Source organism: Pongo abelii, chromosome 5 (genome assembly GCF_028885655.2).
Source record: "Pongo abelii isolate AG06213 chromosome 5, NHGRI_mPonAbe1-v2.0_pri, whole genome shotgun sequence".
Taxonomy (NCBI): Eukaryota; Metazoa; Chordata; class Mammalia; order Primates; family Hominidae; genus Pongo; species Pongo abelii.
In genome coordinates this window covers 17,755,824-17,780,080 of record NC_071990.2, presented here as the reverse complement: position 1 = coordinate 17,780,080, position 24,257 = coordinate 17,755,824, and the positions used below count along the sequence as shown (strand labels likewise).

Below are 24,257 nucleotides of genomic sequence, written 5' to 3'. Positions count from 1 at the left end.
ATGCATTCCTTTCCCAGGGTATTAATATTAATATTCTTGCTAGGACAATAATTTAGCAATGTATCTCCTACTTGCACGTCTGTTTATAGGCTCTCTGCAAGAAGAAAAATATGGCTCTTTTTGCCCGACCCCGCAGGCAGTCAGACCTTATGGTTGTCTTCCCTTGTTCCCTAAAAATCTCTGTTATTCTGTTCTTTTTCAAGGTGCACTGATTTCATATTGTTCAAACACACGTTTTATAATCAGTTTGTACAGTTAACACAATTATCACAGTGGTCCTGAAATGACGTACATCCTCAGCTTACGAAGATAATAGGATTAAGAGATTAAAGTAAAGACAGGCATAAGAAATTATAAAAGTATTATTTGGGAACTGATAAACGTCCATGAAATCTTCGCAATTCATCTTCCTCTGCCGCAGTTCCAGCCAGTCCCTCCGTTCGGGGTCCCTGACTTCCCGTAACAGTTATTGTTTTTTGAGACGGAGTTTCACTCTTTGCCCAGGCTGGAGTGCAATGACATGATCTTGGCTCACTACAACCTCCGCCTCCCGGGTTCAAGAGATTTGTCCTGCCTCAGCCTCCCAAGTAGCTGGGATTACAGGCATGTGCCACCACGCCCAGCTAATTTTGTATTTTTAGTAGAGGCAGGGTTTCACCATGTTGGTGAGGCTGGTCTCGAACTCCTGACCTCAGGTGATCCACCCACCTTGGCCTCCCAAAGTGCTGGGATTACAGGCATGAGCCACCATGCCCAGCCAGAAAATTGTTTTTCTGTGACTCAGAAAAAAAAGAAAAACTAAATTTAAAAAAAGTATGAAAATTGTTTTTCATCCATTCATTTTTTCTTCCAGCAAGCAAGCTAGAAAATGAGTTAGGGAGTATCTTATCAGTCTTACTGGGTTTTAGTCTTTTGACCTAGTAGTTCCCCTTTGAGAAATTTATTCTAAGCCCATAGTCATAGAAGTGTCTATAAAGATTTATATACAAGGATGCTTATAGTGGACTTTATAATAGCAAAAACTTGAAACAGACATGATGTCAAACAGTAGAATAATTAGTCAAATGTATAGTAGATCCAAATGCTATGGATACTGCTATGCTGCCATTAAAAAATCATGGTTATGGCTGGGCCTGGTGGCTCACGCCTGTAATCCTAGCACTTTGGCAGGCCAAGGTGGGCAGATCGCTTGAGTTCAGGAGTTCAAGACCAGCCCGGGCAACATAACAAAACCCCATCTATACAAAAAATAAAATAAAAAATAGTTAGTCATGGTGTCATGTGCCTGTAGTCCCAGCTACTTGGGAGGCTGAGGTGGGAGGATTGCTTGAGGCCAGGAGGTCAAGGCTGCAGTGCGCTAAGATCATACCACTTCATTGCAGCTTGAGTGATGGGGCAAGACCCTATCTCAAAAAAAAAAAAAAAAAATGCTTATGAAGAATATTTAACAATACAAGAAAAATGATCACAATATCAAAACTGGAGAGAGGATTGGGGTATAAAGTTATACTTTTGTTTGGTCTTGATTGTGATAAAAATTAAAAAGTTTGCATGAGTGTACATAGAAGATAGAAAATAAACCAGGCTATCCTCCTAGGTGGTAGAATTTTATCTTCTTTTGTATGCATTTATGTGTTTTGCAAACTTACTGTGTTACTGTTGTATATATATTGCTTTAGCAATCGAAAAAGGAGTTATAACAGAGTTTGTTTTGTTTTTCTTCCTTATACAGAGAGGTGCAATAGTGAGTGAACCAGCTATCCAAGTGAGGAGGAAAGGAAAGAGCACCCAAGTGTGGACCATTGAGAAGCTGGAGAATAAATTAATTGACATGAGAGACCTTTACCAAGAATGGAAGGAAAAAGTTCCTGAGGTAAAAGAGACTAAATGTAATGGAGATTTTGTTATGTTAAAAACAGAGAATATAAGCGATTTAGCAACACACACACACACACACACACACGGAGATGTGCTCATGATATGTTAGACATTGTATTAGGAAAATAAAGTACAAGTGATTTTGAAAGAAGTGCTAAGTTGGATCAGTAATACAACACGTGATCCCCCCAGATGGGAACTAAATGAAGAAAACATATAGTAGATTCTTATTTGGCTTCATGTTTACTACATTTCAAGTGAAAAGAAGTAGAATGAAGTAAATTTATGCCATTTTATCGGTGCCGTGAAAAATCAGCTTGGCTGGAGCCAGTGTGGATTTCGCATTCATTAATGTGTGTTCATGCACCCCTAGCTGTGATTGTGGCCGGGTAGATTACTAAGAGTAATTTAAGCTTGCATAATCCGTTTTTTGGACATTAGCAGTGGAAAAGAAGACTTGGCAAAGGAGATGAGGCAAAACAAAGGGGATGAAATGAAAAAGCTGCAAGTGAGGTGGATAAGGAAGACAAGGCAGGAACTGAAGAGGAATCCTCTGCAAACAGGCCCCTGCCATGGGCTAATTCTTTTTTTTTTTTTTTTAATGGAGACAGAGTCTCGCTCTGTCACTCAGGCTGGAGTGGTGTGATCTCAGCTCACTGAAACCTCTGTCTCCTGGGTTCAAGCGAGTCTCATGCCTCAGCCTCCTGAGTAGGTGGGACCACAGGCGTGCGCCACCATGCCCAGCTAATTTAGTTTTTATTTATGTGACATTATAATTTTACTTCCTGTTTAAATGGATAGATTCTTTAAATTTTTTTTCAAATGCTAGTTTTAAATAATATTATTTAAATTGATGTTGTGTTTCTTATTCGTCCACTCACTGGCTCCTCCTATTGCTCAGGCAAAGAGACTCTACGGGAAACGAGGTGACCCTTTCTATGAAGCCCAAGAGAATCACAACCTCATCGGGGTGGCGAATGTATTCTTGGAATGCCTCTTCTGTGATGTGAAACTTCAGTATGCAGTCCCTATCATAAGCCAGCAGGGGGAGGTAAGCACAGGCCAGCCTTGGAGAACGATGGTGGTTCAAGTTTTTTGTTTTATTTTGTTTTTCATTCTATTTAAGCTATGTTCTTGAGGTGGATCAAGAAACTAAGGCAAATAGTCAAGATCTGCATTCTTTTTTCTCTACTAATAATCGATATTAGAAGCTTTGAGGATTAAGTCATGGTTTTTTTTGTTTTGTTTTGTTTTTTGAGACGGAGTCTTGCTCTGTCGCCCAGGCTGGAGTGCAGTGGCATGATCTCGGCTCACTGCAAGCTCCGCCTTCCGGGTTCACGCCATTCTCCTGCCTCAGCCTCCCTAGTAGCTGGGACTACAGGCGCCCACCACCATACCCGGCTAATTTTTTGTATTTTTAGTAGAGACGGGGTTTCACCGTGTTAGCCAGGATGGTCTTGATCTCATGACCTTGTGATCCGCCCACCTCGGCTTCCCAAAGTGCTGGGATTACGGGCATGAGCCACCGTGCCTGGCCCAAGTCATAGTCTTAAAAGATTATTATAACATTTAATATTTGGAGGTCACAAGTTTTTTCTTTGTTTTAATCAAATGGGAAATATTTTGGAAACCATATTCAGCTCTGTGCCCCATATCGCTCTCTCTTTTTAAAGGTAATCTCATACCTTTGCAATATACTCTAGTTCCTTCCTGGCCCCTAAATGGTCTTTGTAAGATACAACTCAGGAGGATTATTTTACAATCCAAAGTACTCAAACAAAACAGGCTTCAATGACTCATTGTTACCCTCCTTTTAAACTCTGGTATTTCAGCTATTTAGATATAGTGGCCTAGGTAGGCATAAGATATTTCAGAAAATGTACCTTGAACTACCAGGTTATTTATTTCTTGTGATTCTTAGAGCAAGTGAAGAATAAGATGCCATTCTGCCCAAAGTGAAGCTGCGATATAGACCCGGGTTCCTGGTTGTGGGGTGTAAGTGCACAGCCCACCCTCCACTATGGAAACACCCCATGGACATTCTGCTCCAGAAGACCAGTGCCTAACAGTGCTTTTTCCCATAGGAAAAATGGGCACAGTTAGGAGTCTGAAACCAGCCTGGTCAACATTGTGAGACCCCATCTCTAAAAAAGAAATTTAAAACTTGACCAGGCATGGGCAGGGCACAGTGGCTCACGCCTGTAATCCCTGCACTTTGGGAGGCAGAGGCAGGTGGATCACAAGGTCAGGAGTTCAAGAACAGCCTGGCCAATATGGTGAAACCCCATCTCTACTAAAAATACAAAAAAATTAGCCAAGCTTGGTGGTGCGCACCTATAGTCCCAGCTACTCGGGAGGCTGAGGCAGGAGAATCGCTTGAACCCGGGAGGTGGAGGTTGCAGTGAGCCAGGATCACACCACTACATTCCAACCTGGGTGACAGAGCGAGATTCTGTCTCAAAAAAAAATATTAACCAGGCATGGTGATGAGCACCTATAGTCCCACCAGCTACTGAGGAGGCTGAGGTGGGAGGATCACCAAAGCCCAGGTAGGTCTAAGCTGCAGTGAGCCATGATCATACCAATGCACCCCAGCATGGACAACAGAGCAAGACCCTGTCTCAAAAAGAAAAAGCACAGTTAACATGGCAGAGTGATTCAGTGGCTGAGTCCCTAGTTCAGGACTTCTTAATTTGGAGTCTGTGGTATGCTTTGAGTATTCCATGAATCCCCCTGAAATTATATTAAAATGAATTAGATTATCGAAAAACATTTAAAAAAAAAAAAAAAAAAGCTTGGCCGGGCGTGGTGGCTCGCGCCTGTAATCCTAATCCTAGCACTTTGGGAGGCCGAGGCAGGCAGATCACCTGAGGTCCGGAGTTCGAGACCAGCCTGACCAACATGGAGAAACCCCATCTCTACTAAAAATACAAAATTAGCTGGGCGTGGTGGCACATGCCTGTAATCCCAGCTACTCAGGAGGCTGAGGCAGGAGAATGGCTTGAACTCGGGAGGCGGAGGTTGCTATGAGCTGAGATCGCGCCATTGCACTCCAGCCTGGGCAACAAGAGCGAAACTCCGTCTCAAAAAAAAAAAAGAAAGCTTAAGAACAACTATCTTCTGATTTCTTTTCTTTTCTTTTCTTTCTTCCCCCATCTTACTACTTCCTCCGTATTTGTCTTACTTCTCAGATATCATCATGTAATTTCTTGTAGGTCCTTGGTACCAGTACCAATTGCTGTGTGGAAATTGGATCTGATCTACCTTTAAAAATAACCTTCCCTATTTAGGATGATAGCAGTACTACCAGAACATGTGTCACCTTGTACACGTGTAATGACAGCCACAGTCATTACAACCTGAAACTATGTTATGAAATATAATTAAGACAATTAAAGCACTCCAAGAATTCGAATTTTAGAATAATCCTTTTTCTCTAATTAGATTCTGTGCAGCCAGCTTTAAGAGAAACACGGTTAAATTGGCTCCTATCCAGAGAGTCACCATGACAGAAAACTTAAAACCTTTTAATGAAAAAGGTTTAAAGTAACACTCCTCATATCTGTGTGGCTTTCAATATGCTGTTCCTCCTGGATTAGATCTAATGGCACTGCTTTATGGAGCCCTCCTTCATCCTGCTCCCAGCCCCAGTCTGAGTTACACACCCGTTCTCTACTCTCAAGAGAATAAAAGCTGCGCCAGCCCAGGAACCTTGTCAATTTGGTTTGCTATTAGATGCACAGCGCATAGCACAGTTCCTGGCACAGTTAGTTCTTGGTAAATATTTGTTAGTGGATAAGTTTATCCCATAACAACTTGCACATATATCTATTATAACAACTATTCTGTGCTGTTATTAGTGAGTTTTGTTGCTGTTGTTGTTGTTGTTGTTGTTGTTTGAGACCGAGTCTCACTCTGTTACCCAGGTTAGAGTGCAGTGGTGCGATCTCGGCTCACTTCAACCTCCGCCTCCCGGGTTCAAGCAGTCCTGCCACAGCCTCCCAAGTAGCTGGGACTACAGGTGTGACCCACCATGCCTGGCTAATTTTTTTTTTATTATTTTGTATTTTTAGTAGAGACAGGGTTTCATCATGTTGACCAGGCTGGTCTTGAACTCCTAACCTCAGATGATCCACCCGCCTCGGCCTCCGAAAGTGCTGTGATTACAGGCTTGAGCCGCCACACCTGGCCTGTTAGTGAGTTACTTCTCTGTCTTGCCTCCCTTTACTGTGAGTTCCCTGATGGCAGAACCTGTGTTTTTATTTTGGTATTTCATGAGCTAGCTGTTTGGTCAAATGAATAAGTGAATGAAGCATTTCATATTCACTCACATGAATATGTGAGTGAATATATTTTTAAAAACATGGATAGCCAGGCACGTTGGCTCACACCTATAATCCCAGCACTTTGGGAGGCCGAGGCAGGCAGATCACGAGGTCAGGAGTTCGAGACCAGCCTGGCCAAGACGGTGAAAGTCCGTCTTTACTAAAAATACAAAAATTGGCCAGACACGGTGGCTTATGCTTGTAATCCCAGCACTTTGGGAGGCCGAAGTGGGTGGATCATGAGGTCAGGAGTTCGAGACCAGCCTGGCCAACACAGTGAAACCCCATCTCTACTAAAAATACAAAAATTAGCTGGGCATGGTGGCAGGCACCTGCAATCCCAGCTACTTGGGAAGCTGAGGCAGGAGAACCGCTTGAACCCAGGAGGCGGAGGTTGCAGTGAGCCGAGATCACGCCACTGCACTCCAGCCTGGGCAACAGAGCTAGACGTCGTCTCAAAAAAAAGAAAAATTAGTTGGGCATGGTGGCACGCGTCTGTAATCCCAACTACTCAGAAGGCTGAGGCAGGAGAATCGCTTGAACCCAGGAGGCAGAGGTTACAGCAAACTGAGATCATGCCACTGCACTCCAGCCTGGATGACAGAGCAAGACTCCATCTTGGAAAAAAAAAAAAACAAACATGGACACTAGATGACTCCAAGTAAAATGTGAGAGCTACCTTTAAGCTATTCCTGGGCTGTCCTGTGGAAGGATACATTTGAGGATGACTCCAGAAGGCAAGTTGCAGGGAGGCAAATTTGGCTCACACTAAGGCAGGATGATCACAGGGGCAAGTGGTGGAATGGACTGCTGTGGTGATAGCAGGGCTCCCGTTGCTGAAGACGATCAAGCAGCAGCTGCAGAGCCCCTCTCCAGGTTCACTGTAGAAGGCACGTCTGTCTTGGGTCGAGGTTGCCCACAGGATGTCTGTTCACTCTAAGATGCTCTGGTTCCTTGACCCAGGTTGCAGGGCGTCTCCACGTGGAAGTGATGCGTGTTACAGGAGCTGTTCCAGAGCGTGTGGTGGAGGATGACTCTTCGGAGAATTCCAGTGAAAGTGGGAGCCTTGAAGTCATGGACAGCAGCGGGGAAATCATTCACCGAGTCAAAAAGCTGACATGTCGGGTGAGAGGACAGTGATGGGAGGCTCATATAAGTGACCTTTTTCATGCAAAACCATTTTACAAAAAATCTTATGAGAGTTTTTCATCCAGGGTAGTAAAAGTTGAATTTTGTAACAGCAGATACAATGGTGGACAGTACTTTGTTTTCAGAAATATAGCACACTTTCTGATGACAGTTGCATCAAATTTCAAAAGTATCTATGTATTTGACATGCAAGAAGTGTATGTTGCTTAGTGAATTATGTTTTTCTATTAAAGGTTGCATCTCAGTCATTAGGAAGCTTTTGCAGGAATGTGTGTATTTGTTGCCAAGTTTATACACTATAGTTACAGAACTGTGGTACAGATTTCATTATTGATACAACCCTTAGTGTCACAGTGTCAGATAATAATATTTTCAGATGTCAAATGGATGACCAATTTATTTCATTTCTTACTGTTAAATTTGAGGTAGCTGAAATAAAAGAATGTTTAGTGTTTATTGGAGTTTTATTTGTATTGTTTATCTCTTCAGGTAAAAATTAAAGAAGCAACAGGGCTGCCCTTAAACCTCTCAAATTTTGTCTTCTGTCAATACACATTCTGGGACCAGTGTGAGTCTACGGTGGCTGCCCCGGTGGTGGACCCCGAGGTGCCTTCACCACAGTCCAAGGATGCCCAGTACACAGTGACCTTCTCCCACTGTAAGGTACAAATGCTGTTACCAAATGAGCTGTGTAGGAAGCAGCAGAAATTGGTGCAGTTCAACAATCAGTTGTCCCCACAAGCATTTGTTTTAAGTATAATATGTTTATTAGATGTTTTAACCTCAAAAATGTACCTCATTATAAATGCAAATAGTTTAGAAATATTTAAAATAAAATCTAAAAGATCTCTACCAACAGTCTTGTTCCCCAAAGATAGAAACCACCAATGACAGGTTGCTACGTATTTCATTAAACTACTTTCTATGCTCTACATCTTTTATATGTGTGTCATAACATATGTACATACACCCTTTTACATCATGCACACATAAGTTCTTTAAAAATGGTATACAAAAGTGGGATCATATTATACATATTTCAGAATTTGCACATCTTAACATGTAAGTTGCTATACATCTGATTCTTATGAATATAGCATTACATTCTAATGTATCATATGAGTGATATGATATGTTTCATATAGATTTTCTCGTAAGTTATATGAGAAACTATAAAAAAGGAAAGGTGAATTTGTGGTGAATGTGGTTGGATCTCCTTTGAGACGTCATATACTCTTCCTGGCTTTCACAAGGACTGCTGACAAGTCGTTTCTGAAAGACCAGCTCCATCCTGTCTGTAGTTTTGTTTTTCCTTAGACAACCCTTCACAGATACTCAAGACCCCTTCTTTTGCAAATCATGCTTATTCTTTCTGGTTCTACACTTAGAAAACTAATCCATATCACCAACTATAAAATTTCACATAGGTAAGGGCTGTCAAGTTTTTCTTTTTCTGAAAACAAATAGCCTACATTTATCTGTATTCAACAAGTCTGTTCCTCAAAATCTTTATTAATCATTTTTTATTGTTGTTCTCTGAATATTCTTTTAAATATTCCCCATCTTTCTTTGAATCCACAAAGCTGCTTGTTTAGAAAGATGAAATCTGAATTTTAACTGTGTCCTGGTTAACAGCTGTTTTAATAAATGCTAGTCCCAGAGCTTCTGGGTTCTTGTGATCTTGGAGTTTTTTGGATCTCTTGTGATCTTGGAGTTTTTTCATCTCTAAAATGTATAGATTGTCATGAAGTTTCTTTTTCTTCTTAAATTCTGGGTCTATCTTCAAATAAAATAGACTAAAAAGCAGATACTATATGGTTAAGTAAATATAGCACAACTGTTTCTGCAAATTAGAGTCACAAGCGATGTCTTCACCTGAGATTCCACTGAGAGACTAATGGAAAGAAAATTAGCTTGGTTCGTTGCCTACTTCATTTTTCTGGGTGATTTGCCACCCATCTCAGTCAGTTCAGTATTCATTTCCTTACAATCATCTGTTTGGGTTTGTTTTTATTTTTAAAGACAATGTCTCACTCCGTTGCCCAGGCTGGAATGCAGTGGCACAATCACAGCTCACTGCAGCCTCGAACTCCTGGGTTCAAGTAATCCTCCTGCCTCAGCCTCCTGAGTAGCTGGGACTACAGGCGTGCACCACCACACCCGGCTAGTTTTTACTTTGTAGAGACAGGATCTCATTTTGTTGCCCAGGCTGATCACTATCTCCTGGGCTCCAGCTATCCTCCTGCCTTGGCCTCCCGAAGTGCTGGGATTACAGACGTGAGTCACCTTGCCCAGTCTGTTTGTGTTTTAGAAAGAGGAAATAGGGTAGTAAAGCTTAAGAGCAAGAGCATAAAATCATGAAGATAACCATATAAAATTTAATTCTGTTATTATTCTCCTAAGCCATGGCAAGGAACAGTTCATTGAGTTAGTCTATGCCAGCTGAAAATCAGAGAGGTCCTGTGGAACTGAGAGTGAACCAAGTGTAAGACAATGTAGATTCAGCTTTGCAACTAACAAACCGTATGACTTTGGACAATTTGCTTTCTTCATTTTCTTTATTGATGCAAGAAACAGGTTGAGGCCGGGCATGGTGGCTCACGCCTGTAATCCCAGCACTTTGGGAGGCCAAGGCGGGTGGATCACGAGGTCAGGAGATCGAGACCATTGTAGCTAACACGGTGAAACCCCGTCTCTACTAAAAATATAAAAAACTAGCTGGGCGTGGTGGTAGGCGCCTGTAGTCCCAGCTACTCGGGAGGCTGAGGCAGGAGAATGGCGTGAACCTGAAAGGTGGAGCTTGTAGTGAGTGGAGATCGCACCACTGCACTCCAGCCTGGGCGACAGAGCAAGACTCTGTCTCAAGAAAAAAAAAAAGAAACAGGTTGAGTTAAATTACCTCCCAATTTTCTTTCCAGATCTAACATTCTGTGGTTCTTTATGGTTTTCTGTAAAACAGAAGAGATGGATTTAAGGTCAAGATCAGGCTAATATACTCTAAAATAAATACAACAGTTGAAAGGTCAAAAGGAAATTTCACAGACTCCTTTAAGCATAATTCTTGTGCTTTCCCCCACTTATCCCAGGACTATGTGGTGAATGTAACAGAAGAATTTCTGGAGTTCATTTCAGATGGAGCACTGGCCATTGAAGTGTGGGGCCACCGGTGTGCTGGAAATGGCAGCTCCATCTGGGAGGTCGATTCTCTTCATGCTAAGACAAGAACACTGCATGACAGGTTTGTACTTGGCTGTGAACTTTAGATACAAGGTCAAGACTAGGACTTGAGCAGAGTCTCTGAACCTACTCTGGCCTAGGAGGCTGCTTATAAAAAAATAAAATCATTTTTAAAAAAAAAAAAAAAGAATGGCCAGGTGCGGTGGCTCGTGCCTATAATCCAGCACTTTGGGAGGCCAAGGCGGACGGATCCTGAGGTCAGGAGTTCGAGACCAGCCTGACCAACATGGTGAAACCATATCTCTACTAAAAATACAAAAATTAGCCAGGCGTGGTGGCACGCGCCTGTAATCCCAGCTACTCAGGAGGCTGAGGCAGGAGAATCTCTTGAACCCGGGAGGTGGAGGTTTCAGTGAGCCAAGATTGTGCCACTGCGCTCCAGCCTGGGCAGTAGAGTGAGACTCCGTCTCAAAAAAAAAAAAAAAGAAAGAAAGAGAAAAAAGAAGACAGGCTTTTAAATCTGGGACTGCTGCCGTTATTTTGGACAAGTTATTTAACTTCTCTGAGCCTGTTTCCTCCTTTGTAAAATGAGAATGATGAAAGAAACTACCAGGCACCAATGAAATTCAATGGGGAATGATATGTCCTATCAACAAATGAGACTGAAACAACTACATCTCTATGTGGAGAAAAATCACCCTTGTTCTTTACTTCACACCATATACAAAAATTAATTTGAGATGAATCATACATAACCTTAAATACAAAAGCTTAAACTATAATGCCTACAGAAGAACACAGGATTTTTGAGATAGTCACATATTCTCAGGCCACAGAAAGTGCTAACCATGGAAGAAAAAATTGTTTAAGTTGGACTTAATCAAAATTAAAAGCATGTGCTCATCAAAAGACCACTACGAAAATGAATACACAAGCTGCAATCTGGGGGAAGACTGGCAGTTTCTTATCAAGTTGATCATTTGCCTCTTTTATGACCCAGGAATCCCACTCATGGGTATTTACCCAGGATAAATGAAAATGTAAGTCCACAAATAGAATTGTACACAATGTTCTTTTTTTTTTTTGAGATAGAGTCTTGCTCTGTCTCCCAGGCTGGAGTGTGCAGTGGTGCGATCTTAGCTCACTGCAACCTCCACCTCCTGCATTCAAATGATTCTCCTGCCTCAGCCTCCTGAGTAGCTGGGCTTATAGGCGTGTGCTACCATGCCTGGATAATTTTTTTTTTTTTTGTATTTTTAGTAGAGACAGGGTTTCGCCATGTTGACCAGGCTGGTCTCGAACTCCTGACCTCAGGTGATCCACCTGCCTTGGCCTTCCAAAGTGCTGGAATTACAAGCGTGAGCCACCACACCCAGCCTATACGATGTTCATGGCAGTGTTATTCATGGTATCCCCAAATTGCAAATAACCCAAATATCCTTCAGTGAGTGAATGGGGATAAATTGGTATTATTCATAAATAAAGTATTACTCTGCATTAAAAAAGAAAAAGACTGTTTATATCCATATGGATGAATCTCAGAAACATTATGCTGAATGAAAGAAGCCAGACACAAGAATACATAATGTGTGATTCCATTTATTTGGAGTTCTAGGACAGGCAAAACTAATCTCTGAGAGTTACACAGTTGCTACAGGAGTGTGGGGATTGAATGGGAACGGGTATGAGCAAACTTTCTGAGGTGATAGGGCAGGTTACACTCATATGTGCATTTCTCAAAACTCATCGAGCTCTATACTCAAGATGTGGACATTTCAGTCTACCTCAGTAAAATAAATAAAAAGAAACAGTATCACAGGGTGGTTTTGAGAGTTAAATAAGGAAGTAACTTATATGAGATACATGGCACAGTGCCTACCTAGCACCTAGTAAGTGCTCAGTGAATGGTGGCTTATTACTATTACTGACAGTGTCCCTGGATGATGACGCTCTGGCTTGTTGGAATGTGTTTCTGCAGGTGGAATGAAGTAACGCGAAGAATAGAAATGTGGATCTCCATATTAGAATTGAATGAGTTAGGGGAGTATGCTGCAGTGGAACTTCATCAGGCAAAAGACGTCAACACAGGAGGCATCTTTCAACTTAGACAGGTACTGAGTTTGTTTTGGGTTTTTTTTTAATGTTTTCTCTCTGTTCCACTCTTACACATTGTTTCTGGGGATTTTCTAACTATTTGTATCTTTGTTCTCTAATCCTTTTCCACTTCTTTATCCCGTTCCTCTTCATTATCATTCCTGGTACCCATACCCCTCTCCACCCTCTTCAGGGTCATTCCCGTAGAGTGCAAGTCACGGTGAAACCTGTGCAGCATTCAGGGACACTGCCACTTATGGTTGAAGCCATCCTGTCAGTATCCATCGGCTGTGTAACTGCCAGGTCCACCAAACTCCAGAGAGGGCTGGACAGTTACCAGGTAAGACAAGCAGACTTGAAATAGTATTTAACAAAGCTTGGTTAATGCAGAAATAAGGCACTTAATGATGTCCAATGGGGACCTCTTTGCGAATATAACAGAACTCCTTGCCTTAACTGTAGATCTTCCCCCAGTTCACATTTCCATCCATTGCCTTTTTTCTAGCTTTAAAATCTGTTTGCTTAGTGTCGATTAATAATAATTTTATTTATAAACACACACATCCTAATGCTGTAGTAGTCGTTTACTTTAGGCAGATTTTATTTTATATCTGGCCCAAAATATGTTATATCTTTGGCATTACTGCCTGACCTGATCCACTTTTTGGGTTTTTTGTGTGTGTGTGTGTGTGTTTTTTATTTTTTAAAGATAGGGTTTTGCTTTGTTGTCCAGGTTGGAGTACAGTGGTGTGATCATGGCTTACTACAGCCTTGACCTCCTGGGCTCAAACAGTCCTCCCACCTTAGCTTCCTAAGTAGCTGGGACTACAAGCACACATCACCACGCCCAGCTGATTCTTTTATTTTTTGTAGAGAAGGGTGTGTCATTCTGTTGCCCACACTGGTCTCAAATTCCTGGACTCAAGTGATCCTCCTGCCTCAGCCTCCCAAAGTGCAGGGATTGCAGACGTGAGCCACCGCGCCTGGCCACTTTTATTTATAGTGTAAAATTATTTTCATACACTGTCATAATAAACCAGCTCTTTGAAAGCTTTACTTCTTTTTTTGTTAAAATTTATCCTTTTGATCATTTTTGTTCATTAAATCTTCATCTAAACATTATATTCTCATTTTAAAAATAAAAAGATGAAAACCTCTAAGAATTGATCATATTATCAGTCAGAACTATTCAGTACTCCATGAAAAGAATCTCTAAAATTAGGAACTTGGCCAGGCGCGGTTGCTCATGCCTATAATCCCAGCACTTTGGGAGGCTGAGGTGGGAGGATCACTTGAGCCCAGGAGTTCAAGACCAACCTGACTAACATGGCGAAACCCCGTCTCTACTAAAAATACAGAAAATTAGCCAGGTGTCGTGGCGCATGACTGTTGTCTCAGCTATTCAGGAGGCTGAGGCGTGACAATCATTTGAACCCAAGAGGCAGAGGCTGCAAGTGAGCCAAGATCATGCCACTGCACTATGGCCTGGGTGACAGAGGAAGACTGTCTCAAAAAAAATAAAATTAGGATCTTGGCCCCTAGTAGCCTAAAAAAAAATGCATGTGCTTCATTGAGTCCCCAGTTTACTACCAGATGTGAATTGGGAACTGGGAAGAATCACTGTTAAATCTGCCTGCCTCACCGCCATATGTGATTGGGAGCACTCTCCCTATCGTGCCAAGGAGAAAACATTTCTCTGTGGAGTCTGAGTCTAAGCCCAGCCAATCTTGAGGATGTTTTTTCTTCTATCTTAGTTTCCTTTTGGCTTCCTGGCTTTCAGGCAAAATCTCTTCTGAAAGCTGAAAGTCAGTGCACAGACTATTGAACTTCAAGGCAGTAATAGCTTTGTCAGACACTGCCTTCCCTCTTCAAGCCCAAAATTCCCTCTAGCTCGGAACATCTGTCCACACTTCATTCAGAGTATGAGTGTAGGTGCAAGGACAGGGCTGCTGTGGTTTGGTGGGCTCTCCACCAGACTTTTCCTTGTATGTGTGCAGCCCGTGGAGCAGAAAATGGGATTGTAGGTATTCTCATAGCAGTTCAGTCCTTCACTTAGCCATCAACTTCTACGTGGCTGCACGGTCGAAAGAGAACACTAGACTTGGAGTCAGGAAACCTGGGTTCTTAAGTCTAGTTGAGCTTTACTAAGTGGTTATCTTGGCTGGATAATTTAAACTTTGAGTTCCCCTTTTCTCCAAAATGATGAAGTAGACTTAATAATCCTCTGAGGTCCCTGTCCACAATAAAATTTTGTGGCTTAATAAATCTCTGGTGTTCAATAAAAACATTGGCTGTGTGCTCCAAACCGTGACCTGCAGTATAAGTATATGGGTCATCAACTAACTAAATGTTCTCATTTGAAGAACATTCCAAGGATCAACTATTTGCTGCTTTTTTTTTTTCTGAGTCTCACTGTCGCCTAGGCTGGAGTACAGTGCTGCAATCTTGGCTCACTGTAACCTCTGCCTCCTGGGTTCAAGTGATTCTCCTGCCTCAGTCTCCAGAGTAGCTGGGATTACAGGCACCTGCCAATGCGCTTGTCTAATTTTTGTATTTTTAGTAGAGATAGGGGTTTCATCATGTTGGCCAGGCTGGCCTTGAACTCCTGACCTCATGATCCACCCGCCTCGACCTCCCAAAGTGCTGGGATTACAGGCGTGAGCCACCGCGCTCAGTACTTTTTTTTTATTTTTATTTTTTGAGACAGAGTCTCTCTCTGTCCAGAGTGCAGTGGCACGATCTCGGCTCACTGCACCCTCCATCTCCCTGGTTCAAGCGATTCTCCTGCCTCAGCCTCCCGAATAGCTGGGATTACAGGCCCGCACCACCACACCCAGCTAATTTTTGTATTTTTAGTAGAGACGGGTCACCATGTTGGCCAGGCTGGTCTCGCATTCCTCACCTCAAATGATCCGCCTGCCTGGTCCTCCCAAAGTACTGGGATTACACGTGTGAGCCACCACACCCAGCAACTATTAGCATTTTTTAAAAAACAGCTCTACCTCTGAGTTAAAACTGATTTTTGTCAAATTGTAAACTTTAAAATATTAGCCTTTCCCCAGTGCTATGTGCTCTCTAAGAGCATAGTGCTTAAAATTTGAACTGTAACTATTTTAAAGACTTCTTTTTTTCTTTGCTGCCATGTTCCAGGTCACGTCTGTTAAGTGTTTTTGTTGTTGACACAGTGTTTTAGAATTATTCTGATGCAAAAAAAAATTATTCTCATGCAGTGGCTGAAACCAATGCACAATATGCTGATTTTGCAACAATTTTACGTCATGAATGCTTAGGCCAGTTTTCAGTTAATAGAACTACCTCCGTAGTTTAAAAAGTTATGATAAATTAGAGCCATTTGTTCTTTTACAGGAATAGGAAGCATTAGTTCAAGATAAATTACTTCAGGATTAGGATTACATTTAATAAGTTAGTCATATAACTGATAATGGTGGTTATCAAACTAAAAAAAAAAAGCAGTTCATTTTGAAGTATATATGAAAATAATTTTGACTATATTCTTAAAGCACTTTTTAGTCATAAATCTAAATTAAGGGATTCTAGGTTCTCGTTTCTAAGGAAAATTTTTTTCAACCAAGACCCTTTTGTTTTCAACGTGATTACTTTGTTTTGCCAAATGTTTTTGCAAAAATTGTTACTTTATTTATTTATTTTACAATGTTGCCCTGTGTTTGGGACAGTTATGATTCTTTCAAGTGATTGTTATGGTCAATAGAGAGTACTGACCAATCCCTACATTCCAAATAGTATGCTGTTGTTTTTATTTCAACAGTGTAGTACAGACCCTTGTATGTATATAGCCTGAGGTTGCCCCAGCTTTCCCCTGGGATGATTGCATCAGGGAAGACGGCTGAGGTTGGAGACCTCAGACATGGCTTACGGTTCTGACCTGCCATTATCTGCGTGGTCCTAAGGTTAAATCATTTCATCCTTTAAGGCTTAGTTGCCTCATTGCTCAAACTGAGATTGGGCAAGAGAATCTTCCCTGTAGTTTAGCCATTCTGTCTTCCTAAGCCTATCTCAAATCTCAGTCAAATAGTCTACCCCAAAATACATATCAGCTGTCTGTATGACAGTGGTATAAGGCCTAGCCCAATTATGTTGGTTCCTATCTCCAGCTAAGAGATTTCTTATTTTTATTTTATTTTATTTTTTGGAGACAAGTTCTTGCTCTGTTGCCCAGGCTGAGGTGGAGTGGTGTAATCAGAGCTCACTGCAGTCTCCATCTCCTCTGCTCAAGTGATCCTCCCACTTTAGTCTCCCAAGTAGCTGGGAATACAGGTGCACACTACCAAATCCAGCTAATTTTTAAAAATTTTTTGTACAGATGGGGTCTTGCTATGTTGCCCAGGCAGGTCTTGAACTTCTAGCTTCAAGAGATCCTCCTGCCTCAGCCTCCCAAAGTGTTGGGATTACAGGCATGAGCCCAGCCAAGTTTTTATGTTTCAGTGACTCTTTATGTGAAAAATTCTTTATAGACAAGTGCATTAAATCCATTTTACCTTTTTTGAGATTCAATTTAGTGTTTTATTTTGCTTATGTTATGTGACCTGTCCATTTTAATGTGTGTTAAGCTTAAATAATTATTTTCCCTGTATGCGGTTTGAAAAACAAAATGCTTGTCCTTTGTGTTTATTTTTTCCTACCAGAGAGATGATGAGGATGGTGATGATATGGATAGTTATCAGGTATTGCTACTGCTGTCAATCCTGTGGCATGGGGCACAGCTACTGCTAATTGCCAGCATTCGCAAAGTAGACGCCAGGCAGGAGGAAGGAGGGCCCTAGAGCGAGAATATGCAGTTTTTCACTTGCTTTTGATTTGCTTTATATGTATTCAAACACAATATTATTTCTATAGATGCCTTGTCAGTTCAAAATTTATAACTAAATATTGCCTTTTTGCTATGCCATCTCGATTTACTGGCTTATTGCTAAGCAAGATCATTATCACTGTATTAAAATGGATGATCTGGAGACTGATTTGAGTAATAATAAAACTCCTGTCTCCCACAAATTAATTAACTAATTAATTAATTTTAAAAATGGATGATCTTAAAATATTGCAGTTATCCATCCATAATCTTTTAGATAGACTGTTATCTTTCCCATGCTAAAGTGCATTCTGCTCCTTACATCCAAGAGCTAATAGTGTTGTAATATGCCAGTTTACTTTACAAGACTTTTGCTGAATTGGAAAATTGGAGACATTTTATGCACATAATTGTGTTTTGTTTAGCCAGCTTTCTTCTCTCATTTGGGTCACACTTAGTTCTCCATAACCTATAGAATTTAAATCTCAGCTTTTTATGGTTGGAAATCTAGAAAAAATATATAGATGTGCAAATTGAGATTGTACCTAGCCAGCACTGACTGGCCTGATATCATGGAGTGTGGGGTTATGTAGAAATGGTCAAAGCAGCAAACCAAGATGAAGCTTTCTGGGTTTGGTTCCCAGTCTTTGTACGGATTCTCCACACACATCTTCAAAGGATATTTTCCCAGTGTGCCTTCCTACATGTAAAATGTGGGTACAGTGGCTGGGCGCGGTGGCTCACGCCTGTAATCCCAGCACTTTGGGAGGCCGAGGCGGGCGGATCACGAGGTCAGGAGTTCGAGACCAGCCTGGCCAACATGGTGAAACCCCATCTCTACTAAAAATACAAAAATTAGCTGGGCGTGGTGGCGCATGCCTATAATCCCAGCTACTCGGGAGGCTGAGGCAGGAGAATCGCTTAAACCAAGGAGGCAGAGGTTGCAGTGAGCCGAGATTGTGCCACTGCACTCCAGCCTGGGTGACAAGAGCGAAACTCTGTTTCGGGGAAAAAAAAAATGTGGGTACACTGTTGGTAAAGTTTCAGAGGTCCAAGGGATCTATTCTTGATGTAACGTCTTAAGTCTTAAACTAGAATTAGGCAAGTCAAAGAGCATTTTTAATAGAATTGATGGATTTTCTTTCCCTACTCATAATTCCACGAAGAAAAACCTTTAAGAGAAATATCAGTATCCCCTTGAATCTCAGCAATGCCATTGACTAACGTCCTGCGGCTGTTTGTGCGCTTCCTGGCACGTTTTTCACAGTGCAGTCCAATGGCTGCCTAGGGGATTTCTTAAAGCATGGCTGACTGCATGTTGGGTTTGCATGGGAGATTTTTGGTTAGCCTCATGGTGGTGGTTGGAAGTAAAATGTTTGTGGCAAGTTTGAAAAGTTCTCTGCTGACCTACTCTTTGCATTTCAGAAAATCTGTTATCAGACCACTGAACTATGAGCTATGAAAATGCCTGTCATTTTCCATTCCATTTGTTGTTACTCGGTTTGGGCTCTGTTCATGCTGTCCTTCTGTTTGGGATCACAAATCCTGCAATGAATAGCTACGATTTAAATATACATACACTCATCGTAAAAAAAATCTGACAGCTGGTATAGTTTGAGCTTGTCTCGCTTTTAAGTATAATTATCCTTTTGGAGATCCAGGGGCTCCGATTTCTGGGTAACAGCATCCTTGATCAACATGCAGTGTTACTGAGGCCTCTCTGCTTTCTTGCATATTAATCACACAGCAATGTTCAATAACTTTTCCTAATGAAAAATTTCCTAGTTAAACATCTTTTAAAAAAAGAAAGAAAGAAATCGTTGTCTGTGCAGTCTACAGGAAAATATTTTCCCTCCCTGATGTTAGGAAGAAGACTTAAACTGCGTAAGGGAGAGGTGGTCAGATGCACTCATTAAACGACGAGAATACTTGGATGAACAGATAAAAAAAGTCAGCAATAAAACAGGTATGTGAGATCAAACTCTTTTTTGGGGAGTAGCTTTTTCACTTTTACACAATGGCAGTAGGTTGTTTTCTTCCCCTAACTGGACAGTAGTATCTTATTTTTGTTGTTGTTGTTATTGTTGTTGTTGTTTTAAGACAGGGTCTCACTCTGTCACCCAAGCTGGAGTGCAGTGGCAGGATCATATCTCACTGCAGCCTCTAACTCCTGGCCTCAAGAGATCCTCCTGCCTCAGCCTCTTGAGTAGCTGAGACTACTGGCAGAAGCTACCACACCTGGCTAATTTTTAAATGTTTTGTAGATGGGGTCTCACTTTGTTGCCCAGGCTGGTCTCAAACTCCCAGACTCAAGTGATCCTCCCACTTCAGCCTCCCAAACTGCTGGAATTGCAGGTGTTAGCCACTGCACCCACCCTGTTTAGTTTTGTGAACTTGTAACAATTATAGACATTAGTCAATCATATTATACGTTGTTGGTTTAAGAAGCCTCCAAATTTGAAAGTAATAAGTTTTCATAAAACTCAGAGTTATCTCATAAAACTGTGACATTAAATGTCAAATTCAGGTTTTGTTTTGATGAACACAAATGTGATCAATACCAGTATGTCAATACAAGGTACTTTAGGCACCAGGACCTAGGACATACAGCAGTTGAAGGGTCACTTCTGAAACCAAACCACTTAGCAGGTCAGCACCTATCCACTGTTGGGCCATTGCCATGCACTCCGCTGGTTCAGGGTGGCCCCTGCAACTCCATTCACTGCCACTCAGCTCCAAGGGTGCAGCTTGCTTATGCCAGCAGTGGCCACTTGGATTCTAGAGTAGAAATATGCACTTAAAATCCTTAGTGTCTCATCCAGACATCATGGTCCACTCACAGTGGTTGGTTCTGCAGCAAAGAACACACACATCATGCATGTTAATCCATTTCATGTAGAAGCTAGCAGAAAGTCTCCCTCAGAAAAACATCTTGGCTCAACATGTGATGTCGCCTTGTGTGTGTGCTCAGGCTGCTAATGAAAACTCACTTTGACTGTACCCAGGGAGCCCCAGAGTTGAATTATGAATAAGAGGATTTCAAAGTATATCAGATAAAATCCCTTTCATGATAAGCCTCGAGGAAGATAAAGGTGATTTTACAGAGTAAGGTATATGGTGGGTTTTTTATTTTTTTATTTTTATTTTTGAGATGGAGTCTCCCTCTGTCGCCCAGGCTGGAGTGCAGTGGCATGATCTTGGCTCACTGCAACCTTCTCCTCCCGGGTTCAAGCAATTCTCCTGCCTCAGCCTCCTGAGTAGCTGGGACTACAGGCGCCCACCACCACGCCCGGCTAATTTTTGTATTTTTAGTGGAGACAGGGTTTTACCATATTGGTCAGGCTGGTTTTGAACTCCTGACCTCAGGAGATCCGCCCACCTCGGCCTCGCAAAGTGCTGGGGTTACAGCCGTGAGCCACCATGCCCAGCCTATGGTGTGTTTTAATCCTGTCTTTGTAACATCATGTATAGTTCTATAAAGCAGTGTCACATCCGTATTTCATTTGATCCTTCCAGCAAGTACATGAAGTAGACATGACTTCTTTTATCCCTGTTTGACAGGTTAGGGAGACTCATCTGTTGGATAACTTCCCCAAATTACAGAACCAGTAAAATAACCTAAGTCTCGTAATTGCTGTTCTAATGCTCTTTCTGCTATTTCTGGCTTACAGTTCCTTAAACTGGTGTCACAGCCCCTCTCAGCTCCCTATGCATGCTCTTGCTTGAACTTCAAAGACTCGAATCCATTTTAGGGACATAGTGGATGGTTAAGCCACTTATAGATAGCACTGAATGAAATCTGTTTATTGTTTTTGTTTGCTTGTTTTTTTGAGACAGGGTCTCTTGTCTGTTGCCCAGGCTTTGGTACAGTAACGTGATGATAGCTCACTGTAGCCTTGAACTCCCAGGCTCAAGTGATCTTCCCACCTCAGCTGCCTGAATATCTGGGACTACAGGCATGCATGCCACCACCCTGCTCAACTATTGTTTTTTGTTTTTTGTTTTTTTTTTGGTAGAGATGGGGTCTCACTATGTTGCCCAGGCCGAAATGTATTCGTTGTAAACTGAGAAGTCATACTTTCTCTCTTGTTGGCATTGATCCCCTCATTTTTTTCTGCAGAGAAAACAGAGGACGATGTGGAGCGGGAAGCCCAGCTTGTGGAGCAGTGGGTAGGGCTGACTGAGGAAAGGAATGCTGTGCTGGTGCCGGCCCCAGGCAGTGGGATTCCTGGGGCACCTGCCGACTGGTAAGGCTGCCCTCCCTTCTGTGCAGACCTGGGGAGATGGTACAGGTCACCTGTGGCAAGAGCCGTGCAAGAGACTTTCCAGGATTGTCACAGAAAATGCCAACCAGCTGAACTGCTTAGGGAATGTCCACTCATCTCTAGTGCTTCCATCCCTTTTTTCCTTCCCCACTGAAGCCAACTTTCTCCCACAGGAAGCCAGAGAGCATTGATTACCTGGCCAGGAATCACATACCACACTCCTCTATTCCTCTGCATAAGCAACTTGGACATTATTCCCTGATCTCCAGAAACTCTTTTATCTTGGCTGGAAAGTATTTGAAGAGGGCAGAAAATATATTAGTGGAGCTATTTTTTTGGTGGTATTGTGAGAATTAGAGATAATGTATATAAAATACCTTACATATGATAATATTATCTTGTATATTGTAATGTGTATAAAATACCTTTAATACCCATTTGTTAAATCCTAGCTGCTGCTGCTGCTGCTTATTCTCATTCTCATTTTTATTGTAATATATCCAGGGCATTTAAGAGAAATCAGATTCCTTTTGAACACAATGTACATGCCCAGATAGTCTTTTTTGAACAGGCATAGAAACATTAGTGACAATACCTGCATCTCTAATGATAAATGGAAAAGTAATCAGTTTCGTGGTCTGTTTTCTGAAACTAGAAACTCTGAATCTGCAGGCACATAATTTATAACCTGATGTTTCTCCCTGCAGTTCCTGCTGTTGTGCTGGAATCCTGTAGGTCTCTTGCAGTAATTCTGCCAGCCACTTCTTATAGACAGCCTACTCACCCCAATCTTGTTCTGGCCCTCAAAGCCCTCTCTAGACAGTTCGTCTCCTTACTTCAGTCTGTCTCGTGTAAAGTGTTTTCAAACTTCAGATCATCTTGAGTGTTTGTAACATGTAGGCCTGGGTGTCATCCCTAGTTATTTTGATTCAGAAGAGAAAGGAATGACCCACGACTCTTCTTTTTTTATTTTTTTAAATAAGAATTTGCATTTCTAAAGGGACTCTTCACTTTAAGAGGCCTCTGAGGTGGTTCTGATGCAGCTGGGCAAGTTGGGTTTTTTGGTTTGTTTTTTTGTTTTTTTGAGACAGGGTCTCGCTCTGTTTCCCGGGCTGGAGTACCAGTGGCACGATCTTGGTGCACTGCAACCTCGATCTCCCAGGTTCAAGCCATCCTCCCACCTCCCAAGTAGCTGGGACCACAGGCCTGTGCCACCACACCCAGCTAGTGTTTTTTTGTTTTTTTTATAAGACCAAGTCTCCCTGTGTTGCCCAGGCTGGTCTTGAACTCCTGTCCTCAAACCATCCTCCTGCCTTTGCCTCCCCAAAGTGCTGGGATTACAGGCATGAGCCATCACTCCCGTCCCTGGGCCAGTTTTTGATAAAACACTGCTTGGTCTCTTCTGTACACAACCCTCCCTCCTTTCACACATCTTTCATTCTGTCCTTTGAGCTTTGAGCTTTTGTTTACTTCCTCTAGGCTCTGATCCTGCCCCGTTACCACCCTAACAACATCCCCCCTTCCCTTTACCTCTCATGGGAATTATTTTTAGAAAGGCTTAAAATAATCTTTGTTTCAATTAATTACATGTAACTCATATAACTGGAAGTTCTTTTATATAAGTCATATAATTCCCATGATTTATGTCTGCAGGGAAGTCAAGAAATATGAAAGTATTTCATTAGTGGAAACTGCATCTCCACCATGGTTCTCTTTGCTTCCACAGCTCTGTGGTGTTTTATCAGCTAACAAGATGTAAAATACATATTTTGTTATGATTAAATGTCATTATTAAATTTAGGATCCCACCTCCTGGAATGGAAACCCACATACCAGTTCTCTTCCTCGATTTGAATGGTAAGTAGACACTTAAAAAGTCACAGGGATTATTGTATTTAATTAAGATTTGTAATCTATTCAGATTCACATTATTTTGATCCTTAAATCACTCTTCTAATCATTCATGTGCCAAATGAGGTGACATTTTTGTTCTCATTAAATGTATATAAGCATGATATGTGGATAATCAAAAAAAGAGCACATAGGGTGATTAAGAACTGCATGCAAGAGCATTAGTGCAGTTGCTCTGAAACAGTGGACATAGAAACTACCCTGGAAAGTAATCACCCCTAGGGATTCTGAGTCTTTAGGCTTGGCAAGGGCCTATGAATCTGCATTTCTGACTACTGCCTTTAACTCTCCTCAAATAGTTTTGATGGCAGAAATGATCACACTGTAACCCTGCCTTAAGGGTTCTCCTTCGTATTGCAATTAGATGGAACCTGGGCAAGTCTAGAACAATGGTTTCCAATGTGCTTTAGCAGAACAATCCTTTTCTAAATGAAATATTAACTCGAACCCCATGTGTAGAAAACAGCAGAGTTGCTGAGTTTGCAGTGGGAAGGATCCTGGTAGATCCTTTGGCAGGGCCCTAGGGCTCCTCAAAACACAGCCTGAAAACCTCTGTTCTAGAAGGAATCCCAAAATAATGGATGGAAGATACAGGGAGGGTGGCTTTGGCTCTTTATGTGAAGAATTTTT

The 24,257-nt window shown here is 41.8% G+C and overlaps 1 protein-coding gene across 8 annotated transcripts in view; it reads left to right on the top strand.

Moving 5' to 3' along the window:
- Positions 1-24,257, top strand: part of KIF13A (kinesin family member 13A) — a 233,525-nt gene that overhangs the window by 185,936 nt on the left and 23,332 nt on the right. For 5 of the 8 annotated variants that reach the window (XM_054557252.2, XM_024248566.3, XM_054557254.2 and 2 more), the window contains 11 exons: positions 1,733-1,873; positions 2,780-2,929; positions 7,167-7,328; positions 7,842-8,015; positions 10,439-10,590; positions 12,508-12,640; positions 12,817-12,963; positions 17,288-17,326; positions 19,318-19,417; positions 21,572-21,698; positions 23,518-23,573. In XM_054557252.2, the coding sequence (XP_054413227.1) occupies positions 1,733-1,873; positions 2,780-2,929; positions 7,167-7,328; positions 7,842-8,015; positions 10,439-10,590; positions 12,508-12,640; positions 12,817-12,963; positions 17,288-17,326; positions 19,318-19,417; positions 21,572-21,698; positions 23,518-23,573 (1,381 nt within the window). The remainder of the gene's footprint in view (positions 1-1,732; positions 1,874-2,779; positions 2,930-7,166; positions 7,329-7,841; positions 8,016-10,438; positions 10,591-12,507; positions 12,641-12,816; positions 12,964-17,287; positions 17,327-19,317; positions 19,418-21,571; positions 21,699-23,517; positions 23,574-24,257) is intronic. The other 3 variants (XM_024248570.3, XM_054557251.2, XM_024248569.3) reach the window with 1 other exon arrangement.